Source organism: Lethenteron reissneri, chromosome 19 (assembly GCF_015708825.2).
Source record: "Lethenteron reissneri isolate LAM-NWPU_2019-01 chromosome 19, ASM1570882v1, whole genome shotgun sequence".
Classification (NCBI taxonomy): Eukaryota; Metazoa; Chordata; class Hyperoartia; order Petromyzontiformes; family Petromyzontidae; genus Lethenteron; species Lethenteron reissneri.
In genome coordinates, this window is record NC_083797.1 from 1,201,926 (window position 1) to 1,218,972 (window position 17,047).

Below are 17,047 nucleotides of genomic sequence, written 5' to 3' on the forward strand. Positions count from 1 at the left end.
AACCAAACACACACAAAACAGTTATAAAGAAAAGTGTTTTTCAAGTGCGAAGCTTCAGTGGCCCGCGATGGAGTGTTCCACTGTGAGCCAAAGCCGAGGGCGGAGGAGCCGACATTGCCGGACTCAGCTAGTGCGAGGCCTGTGGCAAATGTTATACAGGGGCCCTAAATACAAAACAAATATTAAAACACAAATTTTTTACTTGCAGAGTAAAGTCATTGTATTTTTTCATTTGCTATACGGCCAGATAATACGACAAATCGCTAACCTGAAACGCCCAGTCGTTCGTAAAAAATTAAGGCGGTATAATACTACAGTAATAGAGCAAGTGCAGAATCACTGAACCGGAATTGATTCAGTGATTCTGCACTTGCTATATTACTATAATATTATACCGCCTTCCATATGTAGTAGCTACTACACGCTCAGCGAAAGCAACGAGCGAAGCGCTGGGCGGGTAAAACGCAGCGAGTTGGCACATCGTGAGCGCACAGGTGGTGCGTCTTTACAGCCATCTCAGTCGGTCAGCAGATGGCACACCTGGGTCTGTCCCGTGACCTCCTGGCACCGGCGAGCCTTCGACACCTCGCGTGGCCACAAAGTGAACCTAGCCTGGCACAAGCGCTGTGGTGACGTCGCCGCCGCGGAGTGGCAATTGACGGCTGTGGTCGTTGGTGGTGGCATTGCAGCACCGTGGGGGTGATGCCGATGGCTTGGAGGCCGGGGGGGACCTTCGCTCAGCAGTTTCGTAGTGATTTTATTATTTATTATGTTATTTTTTTTATTAATTTTAATTTCATTTTTTTTACCTACGTGACTTTACCGAAATAACTAAGAGTATGAATCCTTGCAGTCACGAAAGCTTCAAATCTAGAATCAACAGTTTTGTGTTTGTTGTCCTTCCCCCGCACCTCCGATTAGCACGGCTGGCTACGTACGGTGCGAAAGAAGTTCAACGTACAGCAGTGGATAGATCGTGGCTGACGAGGATGAAGAGGAGTTGGTGGTTGAGTGCTGGGAATGGTCGGTAAACGTGGTGTCCGCTGGGACTCCAGTTGGGACCCCTTATTGAGTGATCGTCATGATGACCCCTCCTCGGCCTGTGTTAGAGCGGCCTCTTGTGGCCCCATTATAATAGAGCCACATTCATTATCATTACATAGCTGCTGCTGATGCTATAACATTGCAATTGGTGCTGCTAAAACATTGACAGTGGTGTACACGCACAGTAAAACCAAAGCGCCGACATAGTCTTTGTCTTTTTCGGTAAAGTCACGTAGGTAAAAAATAAAATAAATGAAAACAACAAAATTAAATCACGACGTTTCGGGCAACACAAGCGTCCTTCTTCAGATGGCGACAACGTAGCGAAAGCACAACCACTTAAGTGTCTGAAAGTCGTGATTTAATTTAGTTGTTTTCATTTATTTTCATTTTTTACCTACGTGACTTTACCGAAAAACACAAAGAGTATGAATCCTTGCAGTCACGAAAGCTTCAAATCTAAAGCGCCAACACACTCGGGGAAAAAATGATAAGAAACATTTATATTGTGCGTGCAGTGGATGTGCAGTAAACTCCTCCGGGGTGTCTCGCCATGGATCGTGAGGATCACATTTCTGACGTGGCCATGCTTGGGCATCTGTGCAAAGAGCTTCATAGCTCAACGGATTCTGACTGCAGTCGGAATAAAGATCCAGTTTCTTAGCTTGTTACATTTTAAACAATCGTTACATGTATGTATGCATTCTTTTAAGGGCAGTGGTGAGTTGGGAATGTTGGACAGGTGAAGTTCTTCTGTGGCGATGGGGATTGGGCCCTCGCTGCTCTGTGGGTCGGGCCACGTGCTCACTCAGTTTATTTAGTAGTTGTGATGCCCAATAGCCTAAAGGTTTCAAGTGCATTTCTCACAGTTTGAACACGTGTCGCCTCCAACTCGTGCCAATCACTCTGCCTCTCTGTTGGCCTCTCTCTATGTATTCACCATGACGTAGGGTCATTTACAGAAACGTCGCCTATTGTATATGCATATACTTGTCAACCCATGCGGTTTACCCGTATTCTTGTACAGGGAAACTGAGTTTTCACTTCCATACGGCCTACAGCCGTTTCAATACGGGCACATTTTTGTGTCTATTTGTTTGTGTTTCTCTCATGTGATGGGGCTTTGTAGGATGAACATTGAGATGTATAAGGGCACGGGGTGACCAACAAGGCCTGAATTGGTCTGTAGTAAGGTAGGGCACTGATAAGGGGTTGATAGGTATGCAATAATAATGGCAGAGGAATGCCTCGATATGCGGATATTCGATACACGATGTTTCGGTACATGTAGATCATTAAGATCGGGGGGGGGGGGGGGGGGGTTGGAGCTAGATTGCGTAAATACGCTATCTAACCCCAAAAAACTACCAATCAGTTTCAAAGACAATGCATAAATGATCAGAGTATTGTTTTTTTTGCATTTGACTGCAAGTATTGTGGTTAATGTAAGCGTGATTCCTTGCAAAAGGTGTCAGTTTTGCTGCCAGGAAAAAGGGGAAAACCCCTATTAGTACATTATGGTTATTGGTCGCGAAAGCCTACGTGTTAAACAGGTAATAATAAAGTCGCTGCTGTTGCAGCTCACACACACACAAGACATTCATGCCACTCACGGCACAACGCCGCGTTTCCCGAACGGTTAATTATTCATGAGTGGGCGTGGCTTAAACCTGATGTCACCCGCGCCAGAATCTCGCGGACCCCCCCCCCCCCAACCCTGCACACACCCCCCGCTCTCGCGAGATTTGCTCTGCGGCGCGCGCGAGCGAGCGAGCGACATGGCGACCGAGACGACGGCCGCGTCGGGCGAGGAGTCCTCGTCGGCTGAGGCGACGCGGCAGGCTCAGCCGCTCCCGCAGCAGGTGCCCGCGGTCAGCGTCGCCTCGCGGAGGGGGGTTGCGAGAGAGAATGAATAAGCGCGCGCGTCTCTTGACGGTCGGTGGGATGGGGAAGATGCTGAGGCGGGAGAGCCCGAAGCCTCGGCCTGCTCTAGGCGAGGTGCGATGGCGGGAGGGCCCCGGGCGGACGCGGGCGAAAGCGCGCCGCTCCTCGCCTCCCATTGGACGGCGCCGCCCCACGTGACCGCGCGCGCCACGCTTGGGGCGTGTCCCGGCGTGAGCTCGCGACGGCGGTTGGCGAGGCTGTGGTCACGTGGTCGTGGGACGTGGGGGGAGGGGCAGGCGTGGGCTCGAGTCGAGGCCTAGTGTCCACGCGGCTCCAGGGCCCCGGAGCCCCGCGGCCATAGTGCCCGGGCACGCCGAGGCTCTGGGTCCACGCGGCTCTTAAGCTCCGGGGCTCTGAAAACCCCGCGGCTAAGGGGCCATGGGGTCTCTCCTACTCTGGGGCCCCCCCCCTGGGTGAGGTTTTAGTCAACCAAATGAGAGGTGCTGCGGTCGGGGTTGAGTCGCCAACGCTCCGCCGAGGGCTCGCGCGTGGTGGGGGGTGTGAGCGCTCTTTGTGAGGGGATCGGGTGGCCCGCTATGAACGAGTCGTAGTCGTCGATATTGACAGCGATTAACTCGACGCGCGTGCACATCTGTGATGAGACCAATATACCGGAATGCGCACGATCAGAGCACGGGAGCTAAGTAGGCTTTGAACCTGGAAAGGACTTTTATGGGCGAACACAATTGCGAAACTGGTTTTCGAGGCTGTAGGTGGTAATGTGTGACGGGCAACAGAGGGCAGTGCAGCAAAATGTTCCCTCGCCATTATGTTACTCTGATCCAACATCTATGCTACCCACCTACAACCCAGCCAGACTGACCAGCGTGATGAAATACGGTTGAATAAGCATCGCGAGCAATGGGGCATCATGCAGTATAAATGCAAATTACACGGAGCAATAATCCCCCTTTTAAACACTCTGATATATTTGTTACACACGTGTACCCATGAGAACTTCGCCGTGTCTGAGTACTTTTTCAGTAGGGGGGGTGATACTGTGAATGGTCCCTATTGAGCGCAGTGCTTCGCAATGTAAATCTTCAACATTGCGATGTTTGGTCAGTCGTACTTTGTGTGGATTTGTTTAATCTGTGGGAGGAAACCGGATAACCCGGAGGAAAACTGCATGACGCGGGGAGAACGTAGAAAGTCTGCATAGGAAAGCGATGAGGATGAATACTGAATTGTGTGAGAATAGGGGTTTCCCCTTTTATCTGGCAACAAAACAGCTGTGTTAAGTTTCGATTTAAAGCTTTCGTGACTGCATGGTTTCATATTCTTGGTTTTTTCGGTAAAATCACGTAGAACGGAAATAATAAAATAATAATAAATGCTTTTTTCTTACCAAAATAACCAAGAATATAGCTGTTAAGTTGTTAACATCAAACTGAAACATTTTACAAGGAATCATGTCTGGATTAACCACAATACTTGGAGTCGAAACTGATTGGTCCACACCAGAGACAGCTTTCTTTTGAGCCTCGTCTCAAACGGTGTCAGACCAGAGGACGCCAAAAGGCGTACTAAATTGTGTCGTGTGGTGGTATGTTCAGTGAGGTGGTGTTGTGTGGTTTTTATCGTGGTGCGGTCAGGTGGCTAGTGGAGATTGCAGTCCCTCAGTGGATTCCTGAATCTTTCTCGGCATTGCTTAAAGTTTAATGAATAATAGCATACGACGTTTCAATTGCAACACAAGCAATCATCATCAGGTACAAATGAAAGAGCTAACAAAACCTAGTAAACTTAGAAATATAATGTAACACAACACATAGAGTTGGCTAACATAAGAGTCAGCACCCTACCTGGTTGATTACGTTCTTCCAAAGATTGCTAAATTTAAGAGAGAGATTAACACAGGACAGGAGACACAGACAGACAGGTAAGCAGAGAGAGATAACACACAGGAATCTTTGGAAGAACGTAATCAACCAGGTAGGGTAATGACTTATGTTAGCCGACTATCTGTGTTGTACTACATTATATTTCTAAGTTTACTAGGTTTTATTTTCTATTTCATTTGTACCTGATGATGATTGCTTGTGTTGCAATCGAAACGTCGTATGCTAGTATTTATTATCTTCTCTTTCTACGTGACTTTACCGAAATAACCAAAGAGTAATTCCTGCAGTCACGAAAGCACCAAATCAAGTTTAAAGTTTAATCCCCAGATAGGCTAATTAAGACCCTCGTGCCAAAACGATGTTATAAAATTGGCCAAACATTCCATTGCAGGACCCACCTGAATACAGTATTTTGATGAACAGCACAAATAATACAATTTGTAACGCACACAATATTTCACAAACATAAATTACTATAACTGATGTGCGAATATAATGGTTGGAATGGTTTTTAGTTCCTAGTGAAATATTTACAACAAATCATGATCACTATCTTATGGTCATTGTCCTCATCGCCAGCATCATCATCAACAACAACAGAAAAAAGGGAACACACTAGCAGGAGATGGAGCGATGAGATGAGTTCATGCGCAGGTGCTGAATGGATTCTTGCATCGCAGGATCGTGAAAAATGCTGGTGGCTTGGGGAGACCTTCATCTCGCAGTGGATTAGTCATGGCTGACTGAGGAGTCGGTTACAATTAAAGGGAACATTCGACCTACGAACGTTCAGAGATACGAACAAACCTGTGTATGTCCAGTTTCCTGTTAGGACCAAGAATCTTAGGAAGTTAAACCGCCGTGCAATAGATTGCAGTGGTGGCATCTACATCTGCAGAACATGAAGAACCATTGGATTTCTATATCTACAGTAGATTATACAACTTTTACAGCCAATCCCCGTGTTTAGTGTACACGCCGTTCTGCACGTTTGGAATTGACAGGAGTAAAGTTGGACTCACGAACAGACCTCTGGAACCTAACTCGTTCGTAAGTAGAGGAGTCCCGGTATTTAATATTTATAATTGTTATGTTTCTTCCATCAGGACTCGCTCGGGGTACTGGATCCTCCTCCCCTGCCTGACACCGTCAGCGCCGAGGAGGATGGCGCAGCCGACTCCGAGGTCGTGACGGCGCCGGGCATCCCCGAAAGCGATTCTCCCGCCCAGACGACTACGACGGAGGAGCCCATGGAGACGGAGGCTGGGGCCGAGAAGTCCCCGGAGCAACCGGGCCAGAATGCGGTGGAGGAGGACGGCCGTGAGGCCGACGAGGCCGGCGACGCCGCCGAAGTCGCCGTCCCCAGTGCCGCCATGCCAGACGCCGACGGCGCTGGCGAGGAACAAGAGCCTGGCGGCGAGGCAGCGGCAGACGGCCCCGCCCAGGAGCCCGGTGCCGATGCAGACGCTGACGGCGAGGGCAGCCCCTCTAAGCCGCAGTCCCTGCTGCCCCTGCCCCAGGCACCGGGCCTCCCGCTGACGGTGCAGCAGCTGACGAAGCAGGTGCCCAAGGCGCTGCTGCCCACGCCCAAGCTGTACGAGAACGCCAACGGCACGCCCGCGCCCGCCCAGCCGCCTCCTCCTCCGCCACCGCCCGTCAAACAGGGCCTGCCCGCTCTCACGCCTGCCCAGCAGGAGGCCCTGCAGAAGGTGGGAACTGGCGGCATTGGTGCCTCCGTGGCCCTCTGCAGACCCCCTGCTTTGGAATGTTTCACCAATTCTGTAAAAGGGTTGCAATGGTACCGCAGCGGTGAACTCACGTGTGATGCAGGACCCGCAAATTGCAGCAGGAAACCCACAAATCTGTCGCGCAATAGGTGCGCGTCTTGGTGACGTGTTGACACGTTGATTGTTGTGATCTTGCGGCGAATTTTGCTTTGCGAGAGAAATTAATGATGCAGGGGGATGCTGCCGTCCTTTAACAGTTCGCATGCTCAACCCGCGCCCCAAATGTCGCCGGTTTGGTTCACTTTTCTCCAATCGCCACCGTTGTCCCAGCAGTGTGAACGGGTTCACCATTCCAGTTAACTCATTGTCAGGTCTCGTTTTGGCGAGGAAGAAGTGTGGGTAACTCCCACCTCTTCCAAGACATCTGGCCAGTGTGGAAGAGTAGGCCAAATACCCGATAGAGGTTTCTCGTTATAGTGCTCCCTCTTCTGCCAGCAGTGTGCGTGGGCAAGAAATTGCGGGCTGCACATTTAGCTTTTATGCAGCAGCTGTTGCTGCTGCTGGTGTTGGCACTCACGGTGCTTCCCCCCCCACTGTGGTCTGTGTCCCGGCATGCGAAGGCCAAGAAATACGCCATGGAACAGAGCATCAAGACGGTGCTGGTGAAGCAGACTCTGGCTCACCAGCAACAGCAGCTCTCCAACCTGCAGGTAACGGCGCTAGCGTCCGGCGCTGGCTGCAGGGGGAGAGGGAAGCCCCTCACCCCCCCTTCCCCCCTGCACACACCACATCTCCCCCATCTATGGTCGTTGTTGGGCAGTGGCGAGTGGGCTCATCTTTCGTAACTTTGCCGATTGTTACTGGCCACTTGAAGTATTGGGCCCTTGTGGCCTGTGCTCGCTAACTTTTGTCTAAAAACAATTAAACCTATACAGCACCCTGCAGCCAGCCACCTTTATATAGATAGATAGATACATTAATTCTGTAAAATTTTCAATTCAGCTTTGGGTATTATATATATTTTGTATTATAATATGAATGGGCCCATGACCCCCTGCTGCTCCTTTGTGCAAAATTCGTATTTTCCACATTTTGCCACTAGGTGGCAGCATCAGATAACTCGTGTGTGCGTGTGCGCGCGTCTGCGGGGCCCACACGTAGCCCCAAAGTGGGCCTGGCACAGGCGCCGTGGTGACGTCACCGTCACTTAGTGGCGAATGGCAGTTGTATTGGGGTCCACAAAGCCAGACCCACGTTCACTCACGGGAACATATCGGGAGCAGCCCACCGAGGCACTGCCGCGTCCCGAGGATAGTGAGATAGGACCAGCGGTGAAAAGTGTTCAGTCTAGCAGCGTCGGTGAGGAGACATTTTCAAGAACCTATTAGTGCCTGGTAGTTTATGCACAATAGGTTTTTGTGTAAGGTCTTGAAATGATCTGGCCAATTTAATGTTGTAAAACCCTCCGTCACGCGACCGACGTAACCAAACAATATTTATATAGCGCTTTTATCCAAACAAAAGTGTCACGTGGTATAAAAACAATTTAACACGCCGATTCTTATTGTTTCAGCTTCATCAGTTAGTTGGAGGATAAGTCTCGCAACCAAATTTTGATGCGACATTTCGCTTAACTTTTGTCAAGAATCTTTGAAGTCGGAATCAAATCCAGGAAGTCTGAATGAAGAAACACAAGCGGAAGCGGTTTCTTACATAATCGATTTTCCCCCCAGAAAAGATTTGCGATACGATTATCGAAGGAACCCCAACTCGTTTCAAGAAATGCTTGTCACTTATTCCATGGCGAAAACATTTTTCTCTGTTTAATGTTTAAGAATTAATGTATTTGTTTATCTTCAATAATTGTTGAGGTAAAATTGTTGGCTAACTCCTTGAGGCAGTTGCGTAATCGATGACCTGGTGTGCTCACCTGATTGGCCAGACTGCAAAATATTTATTTATTGGGCGGCGTGCGTTACGCAACGCACGTTCGTTGTGCGCATTCGTGGCGTGACGTTTAACGCTCCACGTTTGGATTCGTGCATCACAAAGTATTCTCCACGGCAATGCTCACGATTACTTTGTGTTGTGCGGGTTCGACAGTTTTACGTCGAATTACGACCCTATTTCTGACAGGGGGAGAGAGCGGCTCATTGCCTCTTAAACACCTGGCAATTCACCAGCAAACCTGACTGCTGAAGAGACACTAGAGTGTTGAAACCGGTCCCGTGCTGCTGATATTATGCAATCTCCAGAGGCCGTGTGGCAAATGGATATGTTAAAAAAATGCTTTTTTTATGTCGAGGGACTGATGAATGAAGGAGGCGTATTACTGTGTTTATTTTGTTACTGAAATTATCCACAATGATGCTAATGATTCTGTGTTATGTATTGTCAACATGGGCTCTTAAATGAACATAATTGTCTTGCTCTAAACATTCTGGTACAAAAGTGATGAAAAAATGCATTGATTCTTGAACTAAAATCCCAACCCCAAATTATAACGGTTGCATTTTGAGTGGGTGAATCATTGGGTGGCTTGTGATTCGGGTGGTTAAAATGTTTTATTTTGGGTTACCGGTAACCGCGAGAACAAACCAGTAAATATAACAGTTCCTGGTTTGCCGCACGTACAAATGTCTCTAAAAATAAACGTAAACTGCTAATAGTTTTTTTAACCGTGGAAGCCTTTCTGCCACCAGAGGCGCAAGCAAGCGATAATCACAGGGCTGCACCTGTACCTTTTGACTGACACAAAACGATGGGTAACCTACCACACCATGGGGTTTGTTCGTCCGCGCGTGTCAATTGGCGGCGGCGCGTTGCTTACCAAACGTTTCCCCTGGAAACGATTACCGGTTTGTGACATTTCCGAACCGATAACCGATTCCAAAAAAAATGGTTTCCGGTTTTATTTCTTTCCCGGTTATCGTTTTTTTAACAGGCTTACTACTTGTGATGCAGCCCGCTGTGTGGCTTGTGTGCCAGCAGAGGGTGGGTGCCACTGTGTTTTGGTTTTTTTTCTCCCAAGTTCCGTGGCGGCTGGGCTCATGGCAGGGTCTGTGTGTGTGTGTGAATGGAGCGCGCAGCAAGCTGCCTCCTCCATCTTCATTTGTAGCGGCTTCAATCGCGGAGGGGAGAGCCCAGGGCTCATTGTAAGTAAATGTTAAACTCTGAACCGTAGGGCGGTGCTGCTCGTGTCGTGTGTTCATGCAAGCATATGGCGACGGCGGAATAGTTTTGTTACAGGGTGCAACAGTGACAATGTTGGGTGCGGAGCGGGTAGATGTGATTATTTTATTGCTAGCAAAATAACTTAAGCAGATGATACCCCTCCACGTATCTGTCCCTCCGCATAAACAATATACTTTAAGCAACAGCCTTTCGGGAGTGCATAACTTCAGCAGTCCTGGTTCAATGCAAACAAAACCAGTGCTGTTGAGATTACGCTCTCCCTGAAGGCTGTGTTGGCTGATGGGTTGTGTAAGAAAAAATAACTTCTGTTTATGTTGAGGGAAAGTGAAGGAGGCGTATTTATTGTCTGCTTAGTTATTTTGTGTCTTAATATTCTACGTAACGACACTAATGATTATATTGTTTTCATCTCTGCCCGTTTGTTACTAGCCGTTAAAAGTAGACCTACTGTAGAGCCTGTGTGTACACGATGCCATCTTTACCGGTAGAGATTTTGAAGGATCTCTCTCCCAGAGACACACAATTTTATTGCTCCTTTGTCGTTTTGTTATTGTGATGATCGTAACATTCAGGGTGGCACACAATGCACTGGCACACAACATGCTGCGCTTGTGAATGGCGTCGCAAGGTTTTGTTAACGACCATCTCTCGAAAAAGTTCACAAAGACTCTGAATTCGAATTGACGACAACCGTTTCGCCCACACGATGGTTATTGGGTTACCTGAAAACACATAACGGGTGGGCCGCGGGATGGCCACCAACCATCGTAGTCTCCTTCAACGGAGGAGGAAATAGCACAACTACACAAACTCTCCTGAAGCTCTCGACGTGGCTTGGAGACCTCCACATTGCCATCTGGCTCGTGAACGCATTACTGCCATCGTGTGCAAGAAGAGAATCAAATAATATCTACGAACTCTCAACAGTAATAATAATAAATAATATTTATAGTGATTTGAGTTCGATAGAGCCGCATCTTCTACACCGGGGCGTCTCGGAGGAGCACAAGGCATACGAGACACGCTCCTGTACGTCTCGTCTCAAACCGCGTGCCGTATAATTCGGCACTGCCCCAAACACACGTGCACCTGCAGGTCACCACCTTTCGGCCGAAGCCATCGGACGGCCAAAATCTCCTGGCAGATGTTCATTTCACATTGGCAGTACAATATGGAAAGACCGTGACCTCTCGACAGTTGACCGTTTGTATCGGTAAATCCCTGCATTCCGATTGGCAAATATCAAGTAATCCATTAATATGCTTAATCATTATGCACGCATTGAGTCATGCGTGTTCAGAGTATGTATATATATTTTATATTTAAACAAATTGTGTTAGATAACTCCGATGACCTGCACCGATTGAGAACGCCCTCAGTCAGCCGTGGATGCGTTCTCGCTCGTGCGTGCGAGTTTTAACACGTACTCTCGCGACAATTATTAGTTGCCCCGACGCCACAAATGGGAAAAACCTCCTCTCCCTTTCTTCCCCGGCAGATGGCGGCACAGCGGCAGCGCGCCCTGGCCATCATGTGCCGCGTGTACGTGGGCTCCATTTACTACGAGCTGGGGGAGGACACAATACGCCAAGCCTTCGCTCCCTTTGGCCCCATCAAGAGTATCGACATGAGCTTCGACCCCGTCACCATGAAGCACAAGGTAAGGGCAGAGGGGAGGGCTCTGGGGCACGCACGCACGCAGCTTATAGGCTCGTGTTTGTGTGGGGGAGCGGTGGCGTAGCGGTTGGCAGCGCGTTGCGCGACCAAAACACCGATCCGAGTTCAATTCCCGGTCGCGGCCAACACTGGTGACGACCATTTGAACCGGGCTTGTGCCCTCCGCTAGGTAGTACCCGGTGCAATGTGTGAACATCGCAACGAAGGCGGCAGTCAGGCGTGGTGCTGCCACCCCACCCCCTCGTGTGCTGTCCCGCCTTGACCTTCATAGGCTCTACGCGCTCACAGCACTTGCCCCAAAAATCTGTTCATGCTACATGGGGATCTTTGCCCATGCTTGTATGCGTCTCGCGTGTACGGGATGGTGCCGAGTACTAGACTTTGGTGCTTATTTTTGAGCCCCTCCGATGGCTTTGCACAACTGTGCGTGCTAATGAACCCGGCGCTCGCTGGCTGGGGCTTAAGGCTGTGCTTACGCTGCGAGCAGTGACGGGAAAACTCTTAATGCTCCACAAACCGTCAGGAGCCGTGCTCCTTGCGGAATAAATGTATCCGATTAAAATGTTGCGTGTGGGTGGGATGATGGTTAAAAAAGAGGAATATATTTGGATTAACAAAACTCAACTGCGACCTCCTGCGCGCAGTCATGATTACACATTATTTCAGTTCGCATTTGTCATTTTATTAAATGTCTCACGCTGAGCGATACTCATTTCGTACACGGTGGGTAGAGGGGTGCGAGATTCACTGTGGGGGATTTGTCTGTGCGTGTTGTTGTTGTGTGAGTTGTGTCCGTGTAAGATTATTCTGGAACCTTTTGTGGTGGGTTTTTTTCTCGGAACTTTAATTGTGGCTATGAGGGGTTACCAGCCTCTCGCACCAACCCAACATGCCCCCCCCCGCACCCCGTTTCCCTCCTGCGGTGGCCTTGAGCAAGCCACGAGGTTACTGGCTAATTAGCATCATCAGCCTTCTACCCCCAAAATGGAAATGCTTGAATTATTGGATGAGGAAGCAGCCGCTCCTCATGAGTGGTCAGCTGATGTGCCCTCTGCTAAGGATGTGCAAAGAGCCATCCAGAGCCTAAGGCCAGGTAAAGCGGCCGGGCAGAGATGGCCTCCTAAGTGAACAGCTGAGAGAGGGTGGTGTTTGTGTGCAGATTTCGCTGTTTCATGTAATTGTTTGTACCACAGGATGGGTTTCCGCAGGATAGGAAGGATATCATCATGGTGGTCCACCTTGTTAAGAAGGGGGACCACCATGATTCCAACAGCTGCCAGGTGATCTTCCTCCTTAGTGTACTTGCAAAGGTCCTGGCAAGGATTATTCAGCATTGCCTTGCCAGGCACGCTGAGGAGAGGCATGCGGAGCCCCAGTGTTTGTTTGGAAAGGGGGCTTCCTACACACATGCCATTTTCCCTATCCGTCTGCTACAGCAGAGGTGTATGGAATTTCAAAAGCATCTATATCTCAGCTTTAAGTCTAAAATATCTTCAAAAGGCCAGGCTTTTGGTTATTATTTGTGCTTTTGGGATCCCTGACGTTCTGCGTGGTCTGGAGTAATGTCCACCTTGGGTATTCGAAAGGAATGTTTACTGGCCCCTACACTGTCTATCCCAGTGAGTCTTACCTGATCAAATTAAAAGTTTTGTTTATTTTCACATTGTTTTCGACCACGTAGTTCAAGAAGCTTTACATGGCTGTAACAGAAAAATTTCAATTTGGGACAAATACAACAAATGCCCGGTTACCGTCAAGGGATGGCTCCCAACTAGTCACAACCATATTATGTATGCGGATTATCTGGTAATTGCTTCCTGAAGTATCTATTGCTGAACCTAAAGGGTACCACGAAGAGGTGGGGCTTTACCATCAGCCCCACCAAAACAAAGCACCTGCCTGGGTATTTATGTCCTCAGTGTGCTTATGACCAGATCCGAATTTGCAACTGATGTCTAACTCTGAATCCGTCTAGCGGCATTATCTTTTCATCAATTGTGTAATGCTGTGTGGAAGCTGCTTGGCTAATTGCTGCATTTGAAGCTCTAGGTCTTCTCGGTCACAGTTATACCCTCTGTTCTCTGCTCACGAAACATGAACCCCTTTAACATAACATCTTTGCCAGTTTTAAGCATTCGGGCTATCCTGCATCCGTTCCACGCTGGGTTTAACCAGACCGAATTGCGTGAGAAGCTCAAGGTCCTTAATATGATCTGTATACTGTTCCATCGGTGAGCTCCTCCAGCTGGCAAGGCTGTGTTGGCTGGGTCATTTCAGCCACATTCTCAGCCACCGCATGCTCAAACAGTGTACCTATCAGACAGCAGGGGGCTAGAAAAAGGTAGGTTGATGTGGTGTCGGAAGAAATTGAGTTGATCGGACTGCCAATGACTGGTACCAGCGGTGTCAAGATCGGCCTCAGTGAACGCTCATGATGGACGCTACTGGGCAGTTAGGAGCAGTCATCCTCCAACAAAAACAAAGGACGGTGAAGCAATGCTCACAACGAGCAGAGAACCGGGCGGCTAAAATTCAGCAAGTTTGGACAGTGGGGAGCACAGGTGGAGCATCTGCCAGTCGTCTCAATCGGTTAACCCATAACACCTGTGACCTGCCAGCAGCGAACCTTCCACACTTCACTTGGCTTCAAAGTGCATCTAGCTTGGCACAAGCGCTGTCTTGACGTCACCGCCACTTAGTGGCGAATGGCGGCTGTTGTTGTGTCCGTGTGTGCGACGTGCGTGTCTGTGTACGGGAGCGTGCGCGCGTGCGTTTGTGTATCTGCGTGCGCGCGTGTATTCGTGTCTTTGGGTGTATGTGGGCGTGTGCGCGTGTGTGTGTTTGATTGTGCGTGCGTGGGGGCGCTGGGCGCAGGGCTTTGCGTTTGTGGAGTACGACCTCCCCGAGGCGGCCCAGCTGGCGATGGAGCAGATGAACGGCATCACGCTCGGGGGACGGAGCATCAAGGTGGCCTCCGCGAGCCCGCTGCACGGTCCAAGCTCCGCCGCAGTACAGCCTCTCAGTAGTAGAAACATCACGCCCACACCCCGTCGCCATCTGCATTGAATATTAGCCTTTTGAAAGACGCCATGAATTCCAGGGGCACCCACAGCACGCTCCCTCTCCGATGTGCACCGCAGCTCCCGTGTCCAGGCGCCCTTTCTCGACCGTGGTCCCTTTCCGGGTTGGGCTGCGCGTTGATCGTCGCCGTGCGCTCCCCCCGCGGTAGCGCGCGGGCAGAGGGGGGGTAAAACTTGCGAGAAGGAACGCTTAACGCGCCGCCTAACCCAGAAGGCCACATTTGGTGCAAACCTGCGTGTGGTAACATACATGCGCGTCTGCCTATGTGTGTGTATGTGGGTATATTTATGCAGCAGTTAGCCAGCTGCGCAACGAACCCGGTGACACGAGTTCGATTCCCGCTCACGGCCAACACCAGTGACGATTATTTGAACCGATCATGGGCCTCCCCTAGGTCGACTCAGCCTCAAATGAGTACCTGGTGCGATGTGTAAACATCTCCACTGGGGAGACAAAGGTGGTGCTGGCCACCCACCCACCCCCTCGTGTGCTCGCTAGCAGCACTTCCCGCAACAGTATGTTAAAGCTATATGCGGGATCTTTGTGTATGTATATATAAAGCGGAGGAGTGGTACTGATGACGCATTGCCCACCCCCTTCATCTTAAAGCCATGAGAGAGAGGGGGTGGAGCGCAGCAGTCACCTCCGCGAAGCTGGAGCAGGGCCGATGTGTGGTGCCGGAGCGTCGGCATCGCCAGCGGTCGCTCGCTCGCTCGGCATGGAGAAGCGAGGTGGCTCGGCGATGCCGCCGAAGGGAATGGGCGACGGGACGTTCCCGTTTGAGATGGAGACAGGAGAGAGGTGCAGGAGCTGTGGGTGTGCTGGCGAGACCAAAAGACGTCTTCAATGCCAGCAGCATTTCAAAAGGCTAATACCGAAAAAAAACCCCATTATCCGAACCCACATCGTCCAGAGTAATTTGATCGAAATTTGTAAAAAGCCAAATTTGTATTTGGTAAACTTCACATTTGCTGCCCCCTTTGACCTGACACAAGATAAATTGGCGTTGGTGCTTAGAATCCTGACATTTCAAGTTTCCGATTATCCGAACCGTAGCTGACTGCCTCCAGGGGTTCGGATAATCGGTTGTACAGATTCACACGTCGCGACATGAACTCGAGTCTTGGTTGCTGCCTCAGTGTTTGATTTGTTTTTTTGTTCTTTTAAATGACACTGAGAAGGAAACACAGTTTGAAGCGTCCCCGTGCCCTTAAAACCAGGTACTTTTTCTAAGCAGATCTGCGGACGTGAGCAGGTAGTGTGCATGCATCTGTGTGTGTGTGTTCACAATAAGTATGCATTTTGTGAATGAATTAATGAATTGGAGGCTGTCTAGAGATGCTAGATTTAAATATCATTGAACTAAATCAATCACATGATTAAGTACGTTTAAGGCCGGGCTGCAAAGTAAGCCAAACATTAACTCTGAAGCCTATACTAGGACCGTGACCCCAACGGTCGTGTGTTTCTCGCTGCTGCCGTGTTAACGGCATGAAAAAATACGACACTTCGTCTGCTTTACTCCGTGGACTTGAAAGAGCCCGTGACGTCATTCGTAACGAGTAGTGAGGCATTTGCATCCCGGCGTCACGTTCCAAAATTGCCAACTTTGAAAAATGTCCTTGCAATCATTGCTCCCCCCCCCATCCCTCCGACACGGCTGGCAGGCGAACGCCCGCTCTCCGGTCAGGTGGCGAGTCAACTTGTGGTGCCACAGGGACAGCAACCGCTGGGGGTGCCCTTTTCTAACCTGTTGAGACGAGATTATTCAGGTCGCTTTGCCGGTTGTACAAGCTCTCTTGAGACGCCCCGGCGTAAGTGTGGATGGCTTTATCAGTCACCGTTGCCGTGGTAAAGCTCATACTAGGATCAGCCTCGTGCGTGTGTGTGTATAAAGCAGCGTGCGAGTGAATGGTGGTGATACAGTGAATGCGTGAATGCAGGTTGACGCTCAATCCATATTGACGGTAAATACGCTTAAGTGACCGGTTAGTTTTTATGTCCGACCGTAGTTCAGCAAAATAAAAATTTCATCAAAAATTAAAAGCGTAGCCAGCTCAGGCGATGGGTGCGCGCTCGCCCGACGTCATGTAAAAGGGACGGTGGGGGGGGTGGCAGTCTGTGAGCCAGTGGAGCGAGTGTGGGAGGGTCCTGCCCCTTGGCACGCAACAGCCCCCTCACTCCGGCCACGCTCTGTGCCGCCAGCCGCTGACCACGTGAGAGACGCGGCGGAGACAAAATCGCACCCCGGCATCAATTTGAATCGACGTTCGGTACACAGTCTGCAGAACTTTTACAGTAGGGTGGCGACGTTGTTAGGTGCGTAAACCCTGTAGAAATAATTAACAGCGGATTTTTTTTTAATTAGGACCATGATGCCGGCACACAGTGGGCCTACTTGACGTCAGGGGGATCTCTAGAATGCACTGAGCGAAGCGGACTGCACCGCAGTGTTTTAACGGCAAATGCACCCGCAGTATTAAACAGGGCGGCCTTCCGGAACCGAACCACGAAACCGTCTGCAACGAGCGGTTG

At 49.9% G+C, this 17,047-nt stretch overlaps 1 protein-coding gene across 6 annotated transcripts in view; it reads left to right on the plus strand.

The window, feature by feature from the left end:
• The first annotated feature begins 2,759 nt into the window (after positions 1-2,759).
• Positions 2,760-17,047, plus strand: part of PUF60 (poly(U) binding splicing factor 60) — a 29,237-nt gene continuing 14,949 nt past the window's right edge. The window contains exons 1-6 of one of the 6 annotated variants that reach the window (XM_061554062.1): positions 2,760-2,906; positions 5,939-6,541; positions 7,180-7,269; positions 9,649-9,714; positions 11,253-11,414; positions 14,306-14,440. In XM_061554062.1, the coding sequence (XP_061410046.1) occupies positions 2,823-2,906; positions 5,939-6,541; positions 7,180-7,269; positions 9,649-9,714; positions 11,253-11,414; positions 14,306-14,440 (1,140 nt within the window). In that variant the 5' untranslated portion in view covers positions 2,760-2,822. Of the gene's footprint in view, positions 2,916-5,938; positions 6,542-7,179; positions 7,270-9,648; positions 9,715-11,252; positions 11,415-14,305; positions 14,441-17,047 lie in introns of all 6 variants that reach the window. The other 5 variants (XM_061554059.1, XM_061554061.1, XM_061554063.1 and 2 more) reach the window with 5 other exon arrangements.